The following is a 14278-nucleotide window of genomic DNA, read 5'->3' on the forward strand; positions in this document are numbered from 1 at the left end:
TATATATATCTTTCATCTTTGTATCACGTTCTCATCAGAAACCCTAATAATATTCTGAATCCCTATTCTCTCAATGTCTTCCACCCAAACTGATGAAAATCAAGAACCAAACGTAAGTATCATATATCCTTTTATTCATTCATCACCTCATGTGTAACTTTTTGAATATTTTTCATGGCATCGTTTTTTTCTTTTCATTACGTATTGCTTTGCTTTTTGATTGAATATATGTTTCGATTTATTTTCTCAAATAGAGACTCACTTGCTTTTTGATTGAATTCAACGTTATTTACAGTTTGTCCCATTACTTGATGCAATTTTTGGTGTTAAACCAGATGCATAAAGTACTATCTTGTTACAAAATTTCTTTATTTTTGAATAAATATATTGTACTTTATTTATTCAAACAAAAACCAGAATCATGTTCAATTTTTCTAATATTATCATAAAAATATATTGGTCTTTTTTATTTATTTTTTTGTAATATTTTTTATTTATCTTGGTCATTTTTTATTTAACTGCTACCGCACCCGCTGGTTTACCAGTCATAAAATTCCCGCAAACGCACCCATTTTCAAACGCTAAACCAGTCGTTCAAAACGCTTAGTAACACTTGAAACCGCAACCACCCGCTTCCGCAAACTCCCGGAACCGCAACCGCAATCGCTGCGTTTAAACCAGTCAGGCCCTTACTATCCTACTTAGTAAAATGAAATCTTCTAGGAAGTAAATGCATAAATAAATTTAATTATTGCATGTATCTATTTTTGTACCTTAAAAATTAACACTTTAAGTAAATGCACTAAAGTATTTTTTAAATAATTTAAGCGGGAAAATTAATCAACTCTAATAACAAAAGAGATCGTAGACTGGAGTCATATCAGGTGCAAAGATTCCGAAGCTCTGCTCCACCGGACCATCCTTCTGATTCTCTCTGAACATCGCGAATAGAAACACGTCCACCGGCGTCTCCGGCCGGCGAGGCGTCCGCTTCCGTTGAGATCCCCCACATGTCCTAATCCCCAAATTGTAGGCCTTGGCGTTATCAACACTCGTATACGGTGGATTTCCCTCCGTCGGCCATCCAGACTCCGCCACCATCACCACCACATTTCCGGCGTTGATCTTCTCCAACGCCGCATTGAATCCGTCCACCATCGCCTCGAACATGTTGGTGTACTTCAAATCACCGTCGATCACTACCGGCGTATCGGATTTGAAACTAGCGTAATCGAGTGAGATGTGATAAGGATCTGACGCGTATGCGAAGTACGGGTAGATATTGGTCATGAGAGGCGAATTCGTCTGAGAGAGTATCGATGAAATCTCCGTCATGATCTCGGTTAGATCTGGGAGGAATGTTGCAGCTGAAGGTGGATATGAATTGGTCAACGCGTTCATAGCTAAAACCGTTGTGACGGCTATTCCTGTGACGCCGGAATTCGTTAGCGCGGCGTTGACGTTTCTGATCGCGGCGGCGACGAATGGAGCGATTTCTCCGGGGAAGACTTCGTTACCGATTGTGATCCATTTGATTGCGACGTCGTTTTGGTAAGGTGTGATCCAGGTGGCGACGAAATTTGTTGCGGCGGCTGGATCTTGGGCTAGGGATTGGATTTCTTCGTTTCGTGGACCAAACGCGACGGAGAGACCTGAGCCACGGAGAGCTTCGAGCATGTCGGCGAAGGGCTCGTACATACGGATTGCGTCGATGTTGTTGGTTTTGTATAAAGCTACTGTATCTGCCGGCGTTGGGAGATTGTTGCCGTTCCGGCCGTAACAAACTCCGGTGATGTCCCCTGCAACACCTAGAAGATGCAGAAACAAAAATAAATTTCAGTTTACCGGGATAAATCAACAATAACACGAAATTTAATAACCGAGTCCGTGTTACGAATCGGGATAAACCAATCCGGTTTACGAATTAAATCGATTGGAGCAAAAATAACACGAAATTTATTATAACCAAACCGTACTCAAAAGGCGGAGGTAGAATAAACCGGATTACATCCAAAGAAAATAAAACCAGGACATAATGCTTCTTAATTTAAACATAATTTGATGGTAGAACGAAATTTGATTAGATAAAGTTGAGTTTTTTTTTTGTGTGTGTGTGTTAAAAAATATAATATTCAATAATCAGTTTTTACCAGCTGGGCAAAAGATTTGGATGGATAGGAGGATCATAAATATCACAATCGTTAAACCGGTTGGTTTGGAATCCATTGATGTATAGTGCGTGTAAAAGAACTGTTTATGAGAGAATTGATATGATTCTTCTAATGTGTTTGTGTATGTTTGAAGATGTTCTTGTTGGTGAATGTGGAATGTATTTAAGGGTGATTTTTTAGGAAGCATGAGTAATTACTTCTTAATGACAATTGATGGTGGATATCTCTAATATAATCAAGGCACTCAAGCATGAATTGTTTATTTATCCATTAAATGAAAGATTAAGTATCGTAGTTGCACCTAGTTTCGCAACTGATAAAACTATACAAATTCGTGATATAACTTTGTCATTTAATGGATGATCAACCATTTTTTTTTTGTTAACTAAAACATCATATTATTATGGTCACTTCACTTGGGCTGGGGTCGAGCGTTTTATATCATAGGACTTACTCATCATTTTTTATATCAAGTACTGCAAAAAATGAAAACCACATAATGACCTTTACAGAGTAAAATATATCTGAAGAAACTTTACTCGTGAAAGTAGGGAATACGAACCACAAAAGATGATGGAATTAAAAGTAAAATTTTTAAAGAAAGATCAAAAGAAACGGACTTACCAAATTTACTTCCAAACTAAAGTGAACAAAAGTACAAAACCAACCACAAAAGACAACACGCGTTTCTATCAATTGGCGTGTTGTCTTTTGTGGTTGGTTTTGTTCACTTTAATTTGGGATATGTTAAGAAAGTTAATAAGATATTTGTTTACCAAATCAAGATTTCAGTTGTGTACTAGTTTGTTGGTTTGTGCAAGAGTTTTGCCTAGCTATTTAAGGCAAGATAAAATTTTCATCATTTATATTAGTTTCCACAAAATTTGAGGTTCCACCAAATTGGTAAATCATTGATATCAATACGGTAATTTTATCATTTCATAAAAAAACGTTTGAAATAACGTATGCATAAACAATTCAATCAACCTGAGCTACCTAATTGTATCATTAAGCCATCCAAATTCTATTTCAGTAAAATCTAGTTTGGATCAATTTAGCAGTCCGTTTTTTGATACTCAATAAATATGAAAGCCAAAGCATTGTAAATAGCGGATTCTAGTTTAATTGGTGGGCACAAAGAGTCATTTTCATATTAACATAGAACATGTACATCACATGTAATTAATACATACATTCTCTTTCGGCCAAATCAATCATAATCAAAATATAAAAATGAAATAAAATAGAGCAAATCTAACAAGAAACAAAAAAATAGAGTGATATCATCATCATAAACAATACGATGGCTTTTAAAACAGAAAGTTAAAAACTAAAATAAAAGAAAATCTAAAAAAGAATGGGAAGAATCTAATTTGGATCTAATTGAACATCTGAAAAAGGTAAATGACCTAAATCTCCATTTACTACAAAAAGAAGGATCAAATAATAATTAAAGAATTGGAGAGGTAAAAAAAGCATATCCCGTACGAATGAATCAACATGGTCGTATCTCGTGAGTCATCTAACGAGTAAAAATCAAACACGTGTCGTAACAAAAGAGGTGCACGAGGGCTACCCTACGCCTCACACCTCTCTATCATATTCTCTGAATAAAAAGCTGAAAAAATAATTAAAAAAATTCTGCCAAAAATGAACCGTTCCTCTGTTGCCTGCAAATAACGCGAAAATCTCTCTCTGAGAAAAAAAAATAAAATAAAAGAAAAAAAAGAACCGAACCAGTCGTGGGACGGATCCGAAAGAACATGAACCAGAGAAATTTGAAGAAGAAACCCTAATCTTAGCCTCGCTTTTATTCTTCTTCATCTTCTTCTTTCTTCTTTCTTCGTTCTTAATCTGAAAGGCGCCAAGATTGGTACGGGTGAGCTAGGTTAGGGTTAGGATTTAGGCTCGGGAAATTAGGGTTAGGGTTTTGATTAATTGTCTGTTTCTTTCTCCCGTTCTTTGGGAGGTGAAATTGAAGGCGGAGTCGTATCGGAGGATTTGGGATTTAGGGTTAGGGTTAAGTGTTTTTTCGTTTCATGGGAGGTGTGGGAGTTTATGGTGGTGGTTTGTGTCGGCTATGAACGTTGACCAATGCCAGTGGCGGAAGAAGATGATGGGTAGGGGAGTGGACGGAGGTTGTGGTGCTGAAGAGAAGCCTTATCGCCCATTTCGTAGGGCTGTGTTAGATAAGGAGAATGGGAACAAGGGCTCTGAGGATATGGGTTCGTTGGATATCGATTTCTTAGCTCAAGCTAGCAAAAATCTTTCTGAGAGGTCTCCATATGATGTTCCTGAAGATGGTTCTACTTCTGGGTTAAGTGTTCCTACTCTACCCATTGCTTTAGCTAATTTGCTGAAGAACCATGCGAATAACAAGAAACGGCATAAGAAGTCTCATTCTGGTGCAGATAAGAAGAAGAAGAAGTCTTCTAGGCAAGGAGATAAGTTGAGAAGTGGGAGTATCTGGCTTGAACATGAGGACTACTTTAGGCGCTTAGATTTTCCTGATTTAGAAACTTTGTCAGATTTAGCATCTCTACGATCTTTATCTTCTAGAAATTGCCTTTCAGTTCCATCGGTGGAATTCGAGTCTATTAATATTCAACAGAGGGAAACCGATGCGAGTGCCAAGAATGAGGATGTTGTTTGTGGAGATGGCGTTGCTCTGCAACAAATTAAGAACCTTCTCAGTAAAGAGATATCTGAAGGCACAGTAAGAAAAGAAGAGGATGTTGTTCAGCCAATGAATGTTGACAATGTGGGGAATGGAATCTCCTCTGGGTCTGACTATTCTGGTAGTTTAGAATGGGTTTTAGGTAATAGAAATAGGATTTTGTTGACATCAGAAAGGCCCTCCAAAAAGCGGAAGCTTCTTGGTGGTGATGCAGGTTTGGGGAAATTAATGGTTGCGGCTCCTTGTGAAGGAAATGCATTGTTATGTGATTTTTGCTGCACTGGTGATGCCAAGGAATATCATCACCAGTTGATTGTTTGCACTTCCTGCAAAGCTACAGTTCATAAAAAATGCTATGGCCTGCTTGAAGATTCAGATAAATCTTGGTTGTGCTCTTGGTGTGAGCTGGAGAATGGTCGTGGTGATTCTGAAAGACCATGCTTGCTGTGTCCAAAAAAGGGTGGCATCCTTAAACCTGTTCTCTCAAAACTTGAGAATGGTGGGCCGGCGGAGTTTGCTCATCTGTTTTGTTCTCTGTGGATGCCTGAGGTGTATATAGAAGACTTGAAAAAAATGGAGCCCATCTTGAATTTGCCTGGAATAAAGGAAACCCGGAGGAAGTTATTGTGTAACTTGTGCAAGGTGAAATCTGGTGCTTGCATTCGCTGTTGTAATGGTATGTATTGTTGCTTTCTGTGCATCCAGTCTACTTCTAAGCATGGGTAGCATTGATATTGTTAATGATATGTTCTATTGTATAGTTTGGGTATTTCACTTAATATGCTTATTCCTTGGAACAATTTAACAAATGTGCAAAAAACCTACGCATACGATAAAAGAATGGTGAGTACTGGTTGCTCATAATCCGAGTCCGTTATAAAAAGCCTATTTGTCACATCAAATTGGGGTTCATTTGGCTTTACTGCTGTGCTCACAGTCGTTGTCCTTTCTTTGCCTATGCCGGATAACCCAATTATCTGGATCATTTTCACTGGAAAATGCCTTGTTGACATTTATTATCACATTGCAGTGTTTTTATTTTCTTCTTCTTTTTGGCAGTGTTTTCATTTTCTTATTTACTTGTCACACTTCTCTTTGATTCAATTTATTTTGTCTCCATTTGTTGGTAAATATCAGATAGTAATTGATACGTGATTACAATCTCTTGATCATAGGAACATGCCGAACATCTTTCCATCCTATATGTGCAAGGGAGGCAGGGAATAGGCTAGAGGTCTGGGGAAAACATGGGTGTGATACTGTAAGTTTCATCTACAGAATGAAATTGTAGTGAGTGCTGTTTTTCTATAATGATATAAGAAAAACTTGTAGGTTGAACTGCGAGCTTTCTGCTCGAAGCATTCAGATATTCAAGAAAGTGGAAAGTCCGTAGAGGGAGGAGAAAGTAATGCAGCTGAAAGTCGTTCTCCTATATGTCATATTCCATCAGAATCTGTTAGAGAAAGTCACCTAAGTAATGATGAGATGGGAGTTGACGTAGGAACACCGGGTACAGGTTCTGATATTTCGAGAAACAGTGAGTTACAAGAGCTAGAATCACCACACTCAAAATTTAACTGGTCTGCAACAGACAATGTAGAATCAGGGATGACTGGGAGAAGCAATGAAGATGAAAGAACTCTGTCCAAGTCTCTTAGTTTTGGATTGATTCTGAAAAAGGTTTATATATTCTTATTTGCTGGATTGTCTATACCTGTTGAATCTCTTGCTCACTGATTCACATTTTTTAGTTGATCGACCTGGGTAAAGTGGATGTGAAGGATGTGGCTGCAGAGATTGGGATTAATCCTGATGCTCTGAGTGCCAAACTTAAGGTAACGCGTAAAACTTCTCATATACCTGCTTCAAACCTCTATGCTCTCATTGTGAGTTTCTGTGTATTGATTTCAAAAATTTCCTTTGCAGGACGGAGACTTGTTACCTGATTTACTAGGCAAAGTAGTTAAATGGCTTAGCCAGCATGCACACATGGGTTCTTCGGATAAAGGCAAAAATTTAAAACGTAAGACAACTACTAAATCTGAGCGTCGGGCAGCTATCTGTACTGAAGGCATAGTGATACTAGATTCTGACATCTTAGATCCTGCTGTAGCAAAGGCTTTTTCTATAGAGCGAACACATGAAAGCAACATTTGTAATAATACGACGAATAATACAATTTGTACGTTAACTGAAAATTGTACTGGTAATGGTATTGTGGTTGTTGAAGCTAAAGCTAATGGATCAGTTTTGAAGAAAGAAGGAAGTGTGAGTTTGGCACCTGATCATTTTCCCGAAGAACCGGTAATCACCAAATCTTAACTGTTATGTTCTGATTATTTTTCTTAAAATTTAGATGCTTTCTCATGATCTGCATCACAAATAGTTGTTACTTGTTAGATCTGTCATCAAATCTGGCCAAACGCAGGCGTGGTCGTAGTCTTTTATGCACAAGGACCTCTGGATTAGATATTTGATGTTGTGTCTTGTTTCTCATGTACAGAATTCAATAGTGCTTGATCAGGAAGTTCATCATGGGAAAAGTTCAGTTCTTCCCTCTGGTATGTTTTAACTTTTCACTATTTTTTCTTCCATATCCCATGTAGTTATATTCCAAGCTTGTAGGTCAGCATTTTTTTGTTTTTTAAGTTGGTAGTTTCTATTGAGGATGTCTCTTCATCGTCCAATGTTTATTAGACTTAATAATTTTTTATCCTTTCTTAGTTGATGGTAGCTGCTGCTGATCTTGTTTCTAATCTTTTGAGTAGATGATCATGGAGAACAATCAAACTCCAGTTCTTCTGGAGTCATGCTGGAGAATGCCTTTTCCTTGGGGCCAAATAGTTCTCAGAATCATGGAAATTTGAACTGTCCAAACCCCATTATCTTGGATCTCTTGTAAGCTCCAGAAACGCAATTGGGAGACAGTTTCTGTTGTTCTCTCGGCTAACATAAAAATCCTGTCTTCTAAATCAATTTTTTTTAACATATGATCATGCAGCGATCATGAAGCATATCCTGGTTCCAAACCTCATCCTTATATCCACAAAGAATTGTCAGAACTGGGCAAGGGACAGACCCTGAAAAGCAGCACGGATTCTGATGTGGCTAGGATGACAACCAAATTTGATGGTATAGACTTTATGATTACTGCCACAGCTTTTAGGACATTTGGTAACATTAAATCATTTGGCAGGCTCTGAAGAAGGAAACAAACATCTGCAGGGTGCTGGCGATCACACTATCTTTCGTAATCACCAAAATCAGAGTGCAGAGACATTTCGTCAGTTATCTAAAGCTAGGAAATTGGGCATACTGGATCTGTCTCCTAAAGATGAAATGGAAGGAGAACTTCTATATTATCAGCTTCAGTTACTTGGCACTGCAGTTTCAAGAAAGCAACTATCTGGTGAGTTGATTATCCATTTTTAATTGCATGGTCCCAATACTTGATGTTTTCTGCACTATATCTGTTATAGTATTCTAAAATTGGTCCTTTTCAGACAATTTAGTTTATGAAGTTGCTAAAAAGCTGCCTCTGGAAATTGATGAACAACATGGACGAAGATGGGATGATGTTCTTGTCAACAAATATTTCCATGATGTCAGGGAAGCAAGAAAGCAAGGTAGGAAAGAGAAAAGACACAAACAAGCCCAGGCTGTTCTAGCTGCTGCTACTGCTGCAGCGGCGACATCTTCTAGGAATACATCGCTTAGGAAAGATATGTCAGAAGAACCTGCACAACAAGAGGTTGTTGTTGTTGCTACATTTAGATTTTTTCCTCCATGTATTTATTTTAGTTGTGCCATATTTCTTATCCATTATTCTTACTGGTTATAAATCGGACAGATGAGCACTTCTAGACGTAGAGTTGCTGGCAGCTCTCACCTAGTGCCACAGACAAAGGAAACACTTTTAAAGATGACTGTTTCTGGACCACCTTCCGAGAAGCGGTCTGATCATCGCACACCAGACTTTTCAGTAGAAAATCCACGAACTTGTGACATCTGCAGGCGCTCCGAAACTATATGGAACCTGATTGTAGTGTGCTCTAGTTGCAAGGTGATAGACTTTTCCTGTGATTTATTTCTAATGTTTTATTAAGGCATGATTATCTCTTCTGGGGACCGCTTTTATGCACTGTATGGTATCTGATAAGGCTCCAATTACAGGTTGCTGTTCACATGGATTGCTACAAATGTGCTAAAGAATCTACTGGTCCCTGGTACTGTGAGCTATGTGCGGAGTCATCTTCAGAACCTTCTTTCAATTTTGGGGAAAAACCGAATTCTTCTACACAATGTACTCTGTGTGGTGGCACAACTGGGGCTTTTAGGAAAACTACAAATGGGAAATGGGTTCATGCTTTTTGTGCTGAGGTGAAGTTTCCTTTTACAGCAGCAGTTATTAGCAGGGTCTGGAGTACTATATTGAGTATTGAACATTGCAAATAACTTGGTGTATAATTTCTCTCAGTGGTCCTTGGAGTCAACGTTCAGAAGGGGACAAATAAACCCTGTGCAGGGAATGGTGGGTTCATATAATTATAATACCGAATCACTGTGATGTTTAAGCTTTTTAAAAATACTAAAGCTCAATGTATGGTGCCTTATTAGGAGTCTCTGGCCAAGAACATGGACACTTGTTGTGTATGCCAACAGATATATGGTGCATGCATTAAGGTAGTCACCCTTTCTTGCTTTTTTATCTGAATACATCTATTTCAAGTATTGGGTAAAGATTGAACAAAAAGCTTATGTTGTCATTTTACAGTGTAGTTATGGTAACTGCCAGACGACATTCCACCCCTCCTGTGCCAGAAGCGCGGGTTTTCATATGACTGGAGGTGGTAAACATCCGCATAAGGCGTACTGTGAGAAGCATAGCATAGAGCAGAAGGCAAAGGTCTTATTTCTTATCTCTTTCGCCATCTTGATTATGGCCTACTTGCATCATAAGCTTGCTTATATCTGTCTGACTATGTTTGCAGGCTGAATCTCAGAAACATGGGGCAGAGGAGCTGAAAAGTCTCAAACATTATAGGGTAGGAGTTCTTAGCGAATTCAAAATGATTTTGTCATTGCTTTGTTAAGCTTATTCCTTCCGATCTCTTATCAAGTTATTTATAATTCTTGGAATTTTGCACAATCTCCTCCAGGTTGAACTTGAGAGGTTACGCCTTCTGTGCGAGCGGATAGTCAAGAGGGAGAAATTAAAGGTATGTTACACTACAGCATAAACCCAAAATCTTCCTTTCATTGAAACGAAACTCATGGGGGCTTGACCTGTTACTGGTTTGATATATTTGCAGCGAGAGTTGGCTATTTCCTCACATGAAATACTTGCTGCCAAAAGGGATCATGCTGCACGTTCATTACATGCCCGTAATCCATTTTCTCCTCCAGAAGTATCGTCGGACTCAGCTACAACATCAATAAAAGGTCATCCTGATAGTAATATATCTGGCAGTGAAGCAATACAGAGGTCAGATGATATCACCATTGACAGCACAGTCACTGATAAGCGCCGAGGCAAAGGTCCCATATTAATGGACACGGATCAGAAAACCGATGACAGTGCTACTTCCAAGAGTCGGTTTTCCCGTAAGCCAACAGAAAGACAGATCTTATCTGGGAAAACTGTTCCCCGCAAACATTGTATAGTGTCACCTAGTGTTTCAGAGGATGGAGATAACGGGTCAAAGCCCAAGAAGGTGAGAAGATTAACTTTGTCGTAAGTTGCATGGATTGTTAAGTTCGACTCTTTCTGCCCAACTCAGCACATTCATAGGATCTTACACTTGTTTGTCTTGATAACTGATAATAGCAGCATGTAGAAACATTTGCAAAAGAGCTGGTGATGACATCAGATGAAGCTTCTTTCAAGAATCGGCGGCTTCCAAAGGGATACTTCTATGTTCCTGTTGATCATCTTCAGGAAGACAAACCGGGAAACCAGAAGCTGGCTTCATCTGACAAGCCAGCGGACCAGAAGACATCTTCAGGTGATCAGTCAGGTAAAGACGACGGGTAAAAGCTGAGAACACACATTTTGGGCTCATTGCTCCTACCTTAATCAGATACTGGCCATTGGTGGACATTGCCTTCTGCGCCCTGACCAGGATTCACCAACTGGCTTAAAGCAAAAAGAACAGATGGTATTGCTACAAAAGAGCTGTGGCTGCAACTGAGAATCAGCTAAAAAAGCTATTGTGAAGCTTTTGGGTACTCAATACAAACTGTGCCTATTGGTAATGTTTGGGATTTGAGGGTAACATGTCATCTCTATAGAAAAAAAGGCTTCAGATTGGATTCAGGGAAGTGAGAAAAAAAGCTCCCTCTTACCATATAAAGAAGGACCGGTCACGTGTAATTCTGTTTGTATAAAGAAGCGGGAAAAAAAAGGGTTGCATAAGTGTAAATATTCATCAATTGTGTCTAAAATCTGACCAAGGGAATAATAATAGTGGTTGTCCGAAAATTCTTTAGTTATGCATATTTAGCTCATTTGGCTTTTTTTCCAAGATTACACTAACATGATCTAACTCAAGTAGAAGAAACAACAAAGCCAATCACTTAAGCAACAACGCCTGTTTTAACAACAACTAAGCAACATATTCTCAAGTATGTGATTTGTATACCTTTGGTTCTTCTTTACAAAATTTGCCATCTCCTCTCTTGCTCCCTCTTTCCCTTTCTTATAGACGTTTATCAAAGTTAGGAGTGTATGTTTAGTATTGGCTCCACTTAGCTGATTGGGAACTGAAATATCTTTTAGAGAAGTGTATTCCAAACAGCTCCTTCTCCTTCACTACATACTTCATGCACTATCTTCATTCTCTCTACCGATTTGCAAATCCCACTACAGCTCCATTCAAATGACGCCACACACACATCGCCCGCCTCTGCCTTCCATCTACAATCTGTGAGGATGTGAATGGAATGAACATAACCATTAGTAACAAGAGAGATAGAGGAAGATTGTGATGTAATTGAGCTAGACCTGGAGGAGTCCCACAACAGAAGTTGCGGTCATCAATATGTTCAACCTCAAGACCGATAAACCATGACCCCAAAGACACATCTTCATTTGCATACTTATGCAAAATTGGCCTGCATACAAAGTTTTAAACCTTTTAGGACAAACATTTGATGTAATACAGAAATACAGATGGAAGGCTCTTTATGAAAAGGATGCACGTACTGGTTGATGGATATGTATTTGGCAAGATCCTTCGAGATGGCATAGATCTGTCCTGTAGCATGTCGAAAGTATTTGTTACCATCCTCTCCAAATTTCCAATACTCAGGTTCATGGTACTTTACTGTCCTGAATACAGTTCAATAAACTAACTCAACAATACTCTTAACCAGTAACACCAGAAAAATTTGAAGCTGGACTCAGGCAAATAGAATTACTTTTGAGCAAGAACAGGCCCTGATTTCATACACCCAATATACACCCTCGGCTTTGAGCGGTGACGGACAAGTGTGGAAGCAAGCATACCTGCAAGACAAAGTTTAAGAACTTTTTGAAGGAGATAAAGGCAAAAAAAAAAGTAGAAGCAAGGTTTCTTACCGAGATTGACGTGAACATCATCATCGACCTTGATATAGAACTCTGCATCCCATTTAGCTACTGCAGTGGAAAAGAATATCTTGGTTTTTGCTGAGAGTTCGTGATATCCTTCAACATGCTCCTGCAACCAATAAGAATTTTAAACAGGAAAAAAAGTGAAAAATTGTATCCTTTCATAGAAATGTAAAATTTGTCTCACCAGCCTAAGGAAGTCTTTGTGTTGAGCATCTTCTGAATCAATAGCTCTATCCAATATACTATTTGACGTCGCACTGCCAACACATTTGTATACACTTGAGTCAATCTCAATCTAAGATACATGAAATTCCTAGAATATATGAACCTCTGAGAGAAAGAGAAGCAGCTTCACCTGTGTCCAATCATGAACTTGATGACAATTCCCTTGTCTTGTTCTAGTTTTTCAAGCTTCTCCCCTGTGAAAAATCCACAGCTCTTAACTAGATCCAAGAAGCGGTAAATATGAACAAAGTTACAATAACATTAAGTTTTAAACAAAACCTTGAGGCATCCAGGTTTCTCTAACTGAATCACGCCGTTTTCTACTGCTAAATGCGGTATTAATTCCCATTACCATAAACACTTTCTTCCTCGGGGTTTCTCCCGTTAAAGAGTTGGTTGTTTCCGAGCCATCTTGAGAGGTCTTTGTAGAGGCCAACTGCATTTCAAGCGTAGAAACCGACTTATCCAACGACCTGTCACCCCTCCAAAGACATAGAAAAAAAGCTATAACATAAAGAGAGAAAGCAAGTTGATTTACAAGACACAAAAGAAGTCAATTTTGTCACTCACTGTATTGCTTCGTGAGTTCTCAAAACTTGGTCAATTACATCTTTTTCTTGAGTAGCTTTCTGCATTTGAGCAAATCAGAAGAAGAACCATAAGTCTAAAACCCAAATCTCTTTGAAACAGAAAATCTTGGTTTTAACGAACACTAAAAACACATATTCTTGAAATTTCTACTAAAGTGAATAAAGAAGCATACTTTATTATGAGCACAATCGTCTGATACAATCTGAAGTTCATGATCACGACGGAGCTGTGAAATTAGCTGACTTCCGGAATCTGACGGCGGCTCCCATGACCTGACATCCCCAAATTCCCACCAATTGCAACAAAAGCAAGAAACCCATTAAGAAAAAATCAAACAGCAACAAAAAGGCAGAACAAGAAGATTATAGTAGAGGAGAAACAAAACGATAAAAGAAGAAACTTTGAGAGACCTGGAGGTGAAGATTGCTCCGAGAGCGAAGAAAGAGATGCAGAGAAATGGAACCCATTTCAGAGATATTACTCTTTTGGAGACTTTGTGCTTCATCGTGGTGGAGATGTTGAAGGAAGAGAGAGTGAGATCAGAAGATGTCCAGATTTAAAGGGAGAGAGAGAGAGACACAACACAATCAACAACATTTTATCATGGGATGAGACCAAATTAAAATTAGTAAGTTTCCGAACAAAACTTTTTATTACACTTTCTTGACTTTTATTTATGCAAAATTTAATGTTATTCACACCGTCGAATATGAAACGTCATTAATTTTACATAGAAACAAATTAATGGAAAAAAAAACAATAACAACAACATAGAAACAGATGATTTGGCATTCGAATTTGTGTGAAAATTCTAACCTCGGAGTACAAAATTATTTTTCATATCATATCCCACTAATTAGTCTATGACATTAATATTCACTTAATTTTGTTTGTTTTTTTTTTTTTTTTTCTTTTACACTAACTTAAAAAGAATTGATTTCTCGGCTAATGTAGATTGCATAGTAAACACCAAAATGAATTATGGGAAATGATAGCACTGATTGTACATGAACCATGAAT

General features: G+C 38.3%; 3 protein-coding genes across 10 annotated transcripts; 1 reads left to right on the forward strand and 2 right to left on the reverse strand.

Moving 5' to 3' along the window:
- Positions 1-739: 739 nt before the first annotated feature.
- Positions 740-2845, reverse strand: LOC9325224 (putative glucan endo-1,3-beta-glucosidase GVI). The gene is made up of 2 exons (XM_002889115.2): positions 2151-2845; positions 740-1808 (listed from the first exon to the last, which is right to left on the reverse strand). Exons 1-2 carry the CDS (start codon positions 2356-2358, stop codon positions 847-849), a joined length of 1170 nt encoding a protein of 389 aa, XP_002889161.2. The 5' UTR covers positions 2359-2845; the 3' UTR covers positions 740-846.
- Positions 2846-3796: 951 nt separating this feature from the next.
- LOC9325225 lies at positions 3797-11355 on the forward strand. 7 transcript variants are annotated; one of them, XM_021034012.1, is made up of 20 exons: positions 3799-5524; positions 6024-6109; positions 6181-6358; positions 6440-6528; positions 6600-6683; positions 6775-7152; positions 7352-7409; positions 7617-7746; positions 7850-7980; positions 8045-8257; positions 8352-8599; positions 8699-8911; positions 9022-9228; positions 9326-9379; positions 9466-9531; positions 9623-9754; positions 9840-9893; positions 10008-10067; positions 10161-10562; positions 10676-11355. In XM_021034012.1, exons 1-20 carry the CDS (start codon positions 4252-4254, stop codon positions 10880-10882), a joined length of 4263 nt encoding a protein of 1420 aa, XP_020889671.1. In that variant the 5' UTR covers positions 3799-4251; the 3' UTR covers positions 10883-11355. The 7 variants fall into 7 exon arrangements, with proteins under 7 accessions (XP_020889674.1, XP_020889672.1, XP_020889671.1 ...); XM_021034014.1 differs by having other exon boundaries at positions 3800-5524; positions 6181-6528; positions 6775-6871; positions 7079-7152; XM_021034016.1 differs by having other exon boundaries at positions 3800-5524; positions 6181-6528; positions 6775-6871; positions 7079-7152; positions 10679-11355.
- LOC9323766 (beta-1,3-galactosyltransferase 7) lies at positions 11313-13877 on the reverse strand. Of its 2 annotated transcripts, none has more exons than XM_021034017.1 (11): positions 13669-13877; positions 13431-13530; positions 13238-13296; positions 12947-13149; positions 12798-12861; positions 12627-12699; positions 12428-12548; positions 12268-12355; positions 12053-12178; positions 11852-11961; positions 11313-11771 (listed from the first exon to the last, which is right to left on the reverse strand). In XM_021034017.1, the coding sequence occupies exons 1-11, from the start codon at positions 13761-13763 to the stop codon at positions 11623-11625; spliced, it is 1188 nt and encodes a 395-aa protein (XP_020889676.1). In that variant the 5' UTR covers positions 13764-13877; the 3' UTR covers positions 11313-11622. The 2 variants fall into 2 exon arrangements, with proteins under 2 accessions (XP_020889676.1, XP_020889677.1); XM_021034018.1 differs by having other exon boundaries at positions 12947-13140; positions 13669-13848.
- Positions 13878-14278: the final 401 nt, after the last annotated feature.

This window comes from Arabidopsis lyrata, assembly GCF_000004255.2.
Source record: "Arabidopsis lyrata subsp. lyrata unplaced genomic scaffold ARALYscaffold_2, whole genome shotgun sequence".
Classification (NCBI taxonomy): domain Eukaryota; kingdom Viridiplantae; phylum Streptophyta; class Magnoliopsida; order Brassicales; family Brassicaceae; genus Arabidopsis; species Arabidopsis lyrata.

Excerpts from the sequence above, each read along its gene's own strand:
- LOC9325224 (XM_002889115.2), bottom strand. The coding sequence starts at position 2,358 with ATGCTTCCTAAAAAATCACCCTTAAATACATTCCACATTCACCAACAA. Across the intron at positions 1,809-2,150 it reads CCAAATCTTTTGCCCAGCTG|GTGTTGCAGGGGACATCACC; the intron begins GTAAAAACTGAT and ends TGCATCTTCTAG.
- LOC9325225 (XM_021034010.1), top strand. The coding sequence starts at position 4,252 with ATGAACGTTGACCAATGCCAGTGGCGGAAGAAGATGATGGGTAGGGGA. Across the intron at positions 9,229-9,325 it reads TTCATGCTTTTTGTGCTGAG|TGGTCCTTGGAGTCAACGTT; the intron begins GTGAAGTTTCCT and ends AATTTCTCTCAG. Across the intron at positions 10,068-10,160 it reads TCAAGAGGGAGAAATTAAAG|CGAGAGTTGGCTATTTCCTC; the intron begins GTATGTTACACT and ends ATATATTTGCAG.
- LOC9323766 (XM_021034017.1), bottom strand. The coding sequence starts at position 13,763 with ATGAAGCACAAAGTCTCCAAAAGAGTAATATCTCTGAAATGGGTTCCA. Across the intron at positions 12,549-12,626 it reads ACAAAGACTTCCTTAGGCTG|GAGCATGTTGAAGGATATCA; the intron begins GTGAGACAAATT and ends TATTGGTTGCAG. Across the intron at positions 11,772-11,851 it reads CTGTTGTGGGACTCCTCCAG|ATTGTAGATGGAAGGCAGAG; the intron begins GTCTAGCTCAAT and ends ACATCCTCACAG.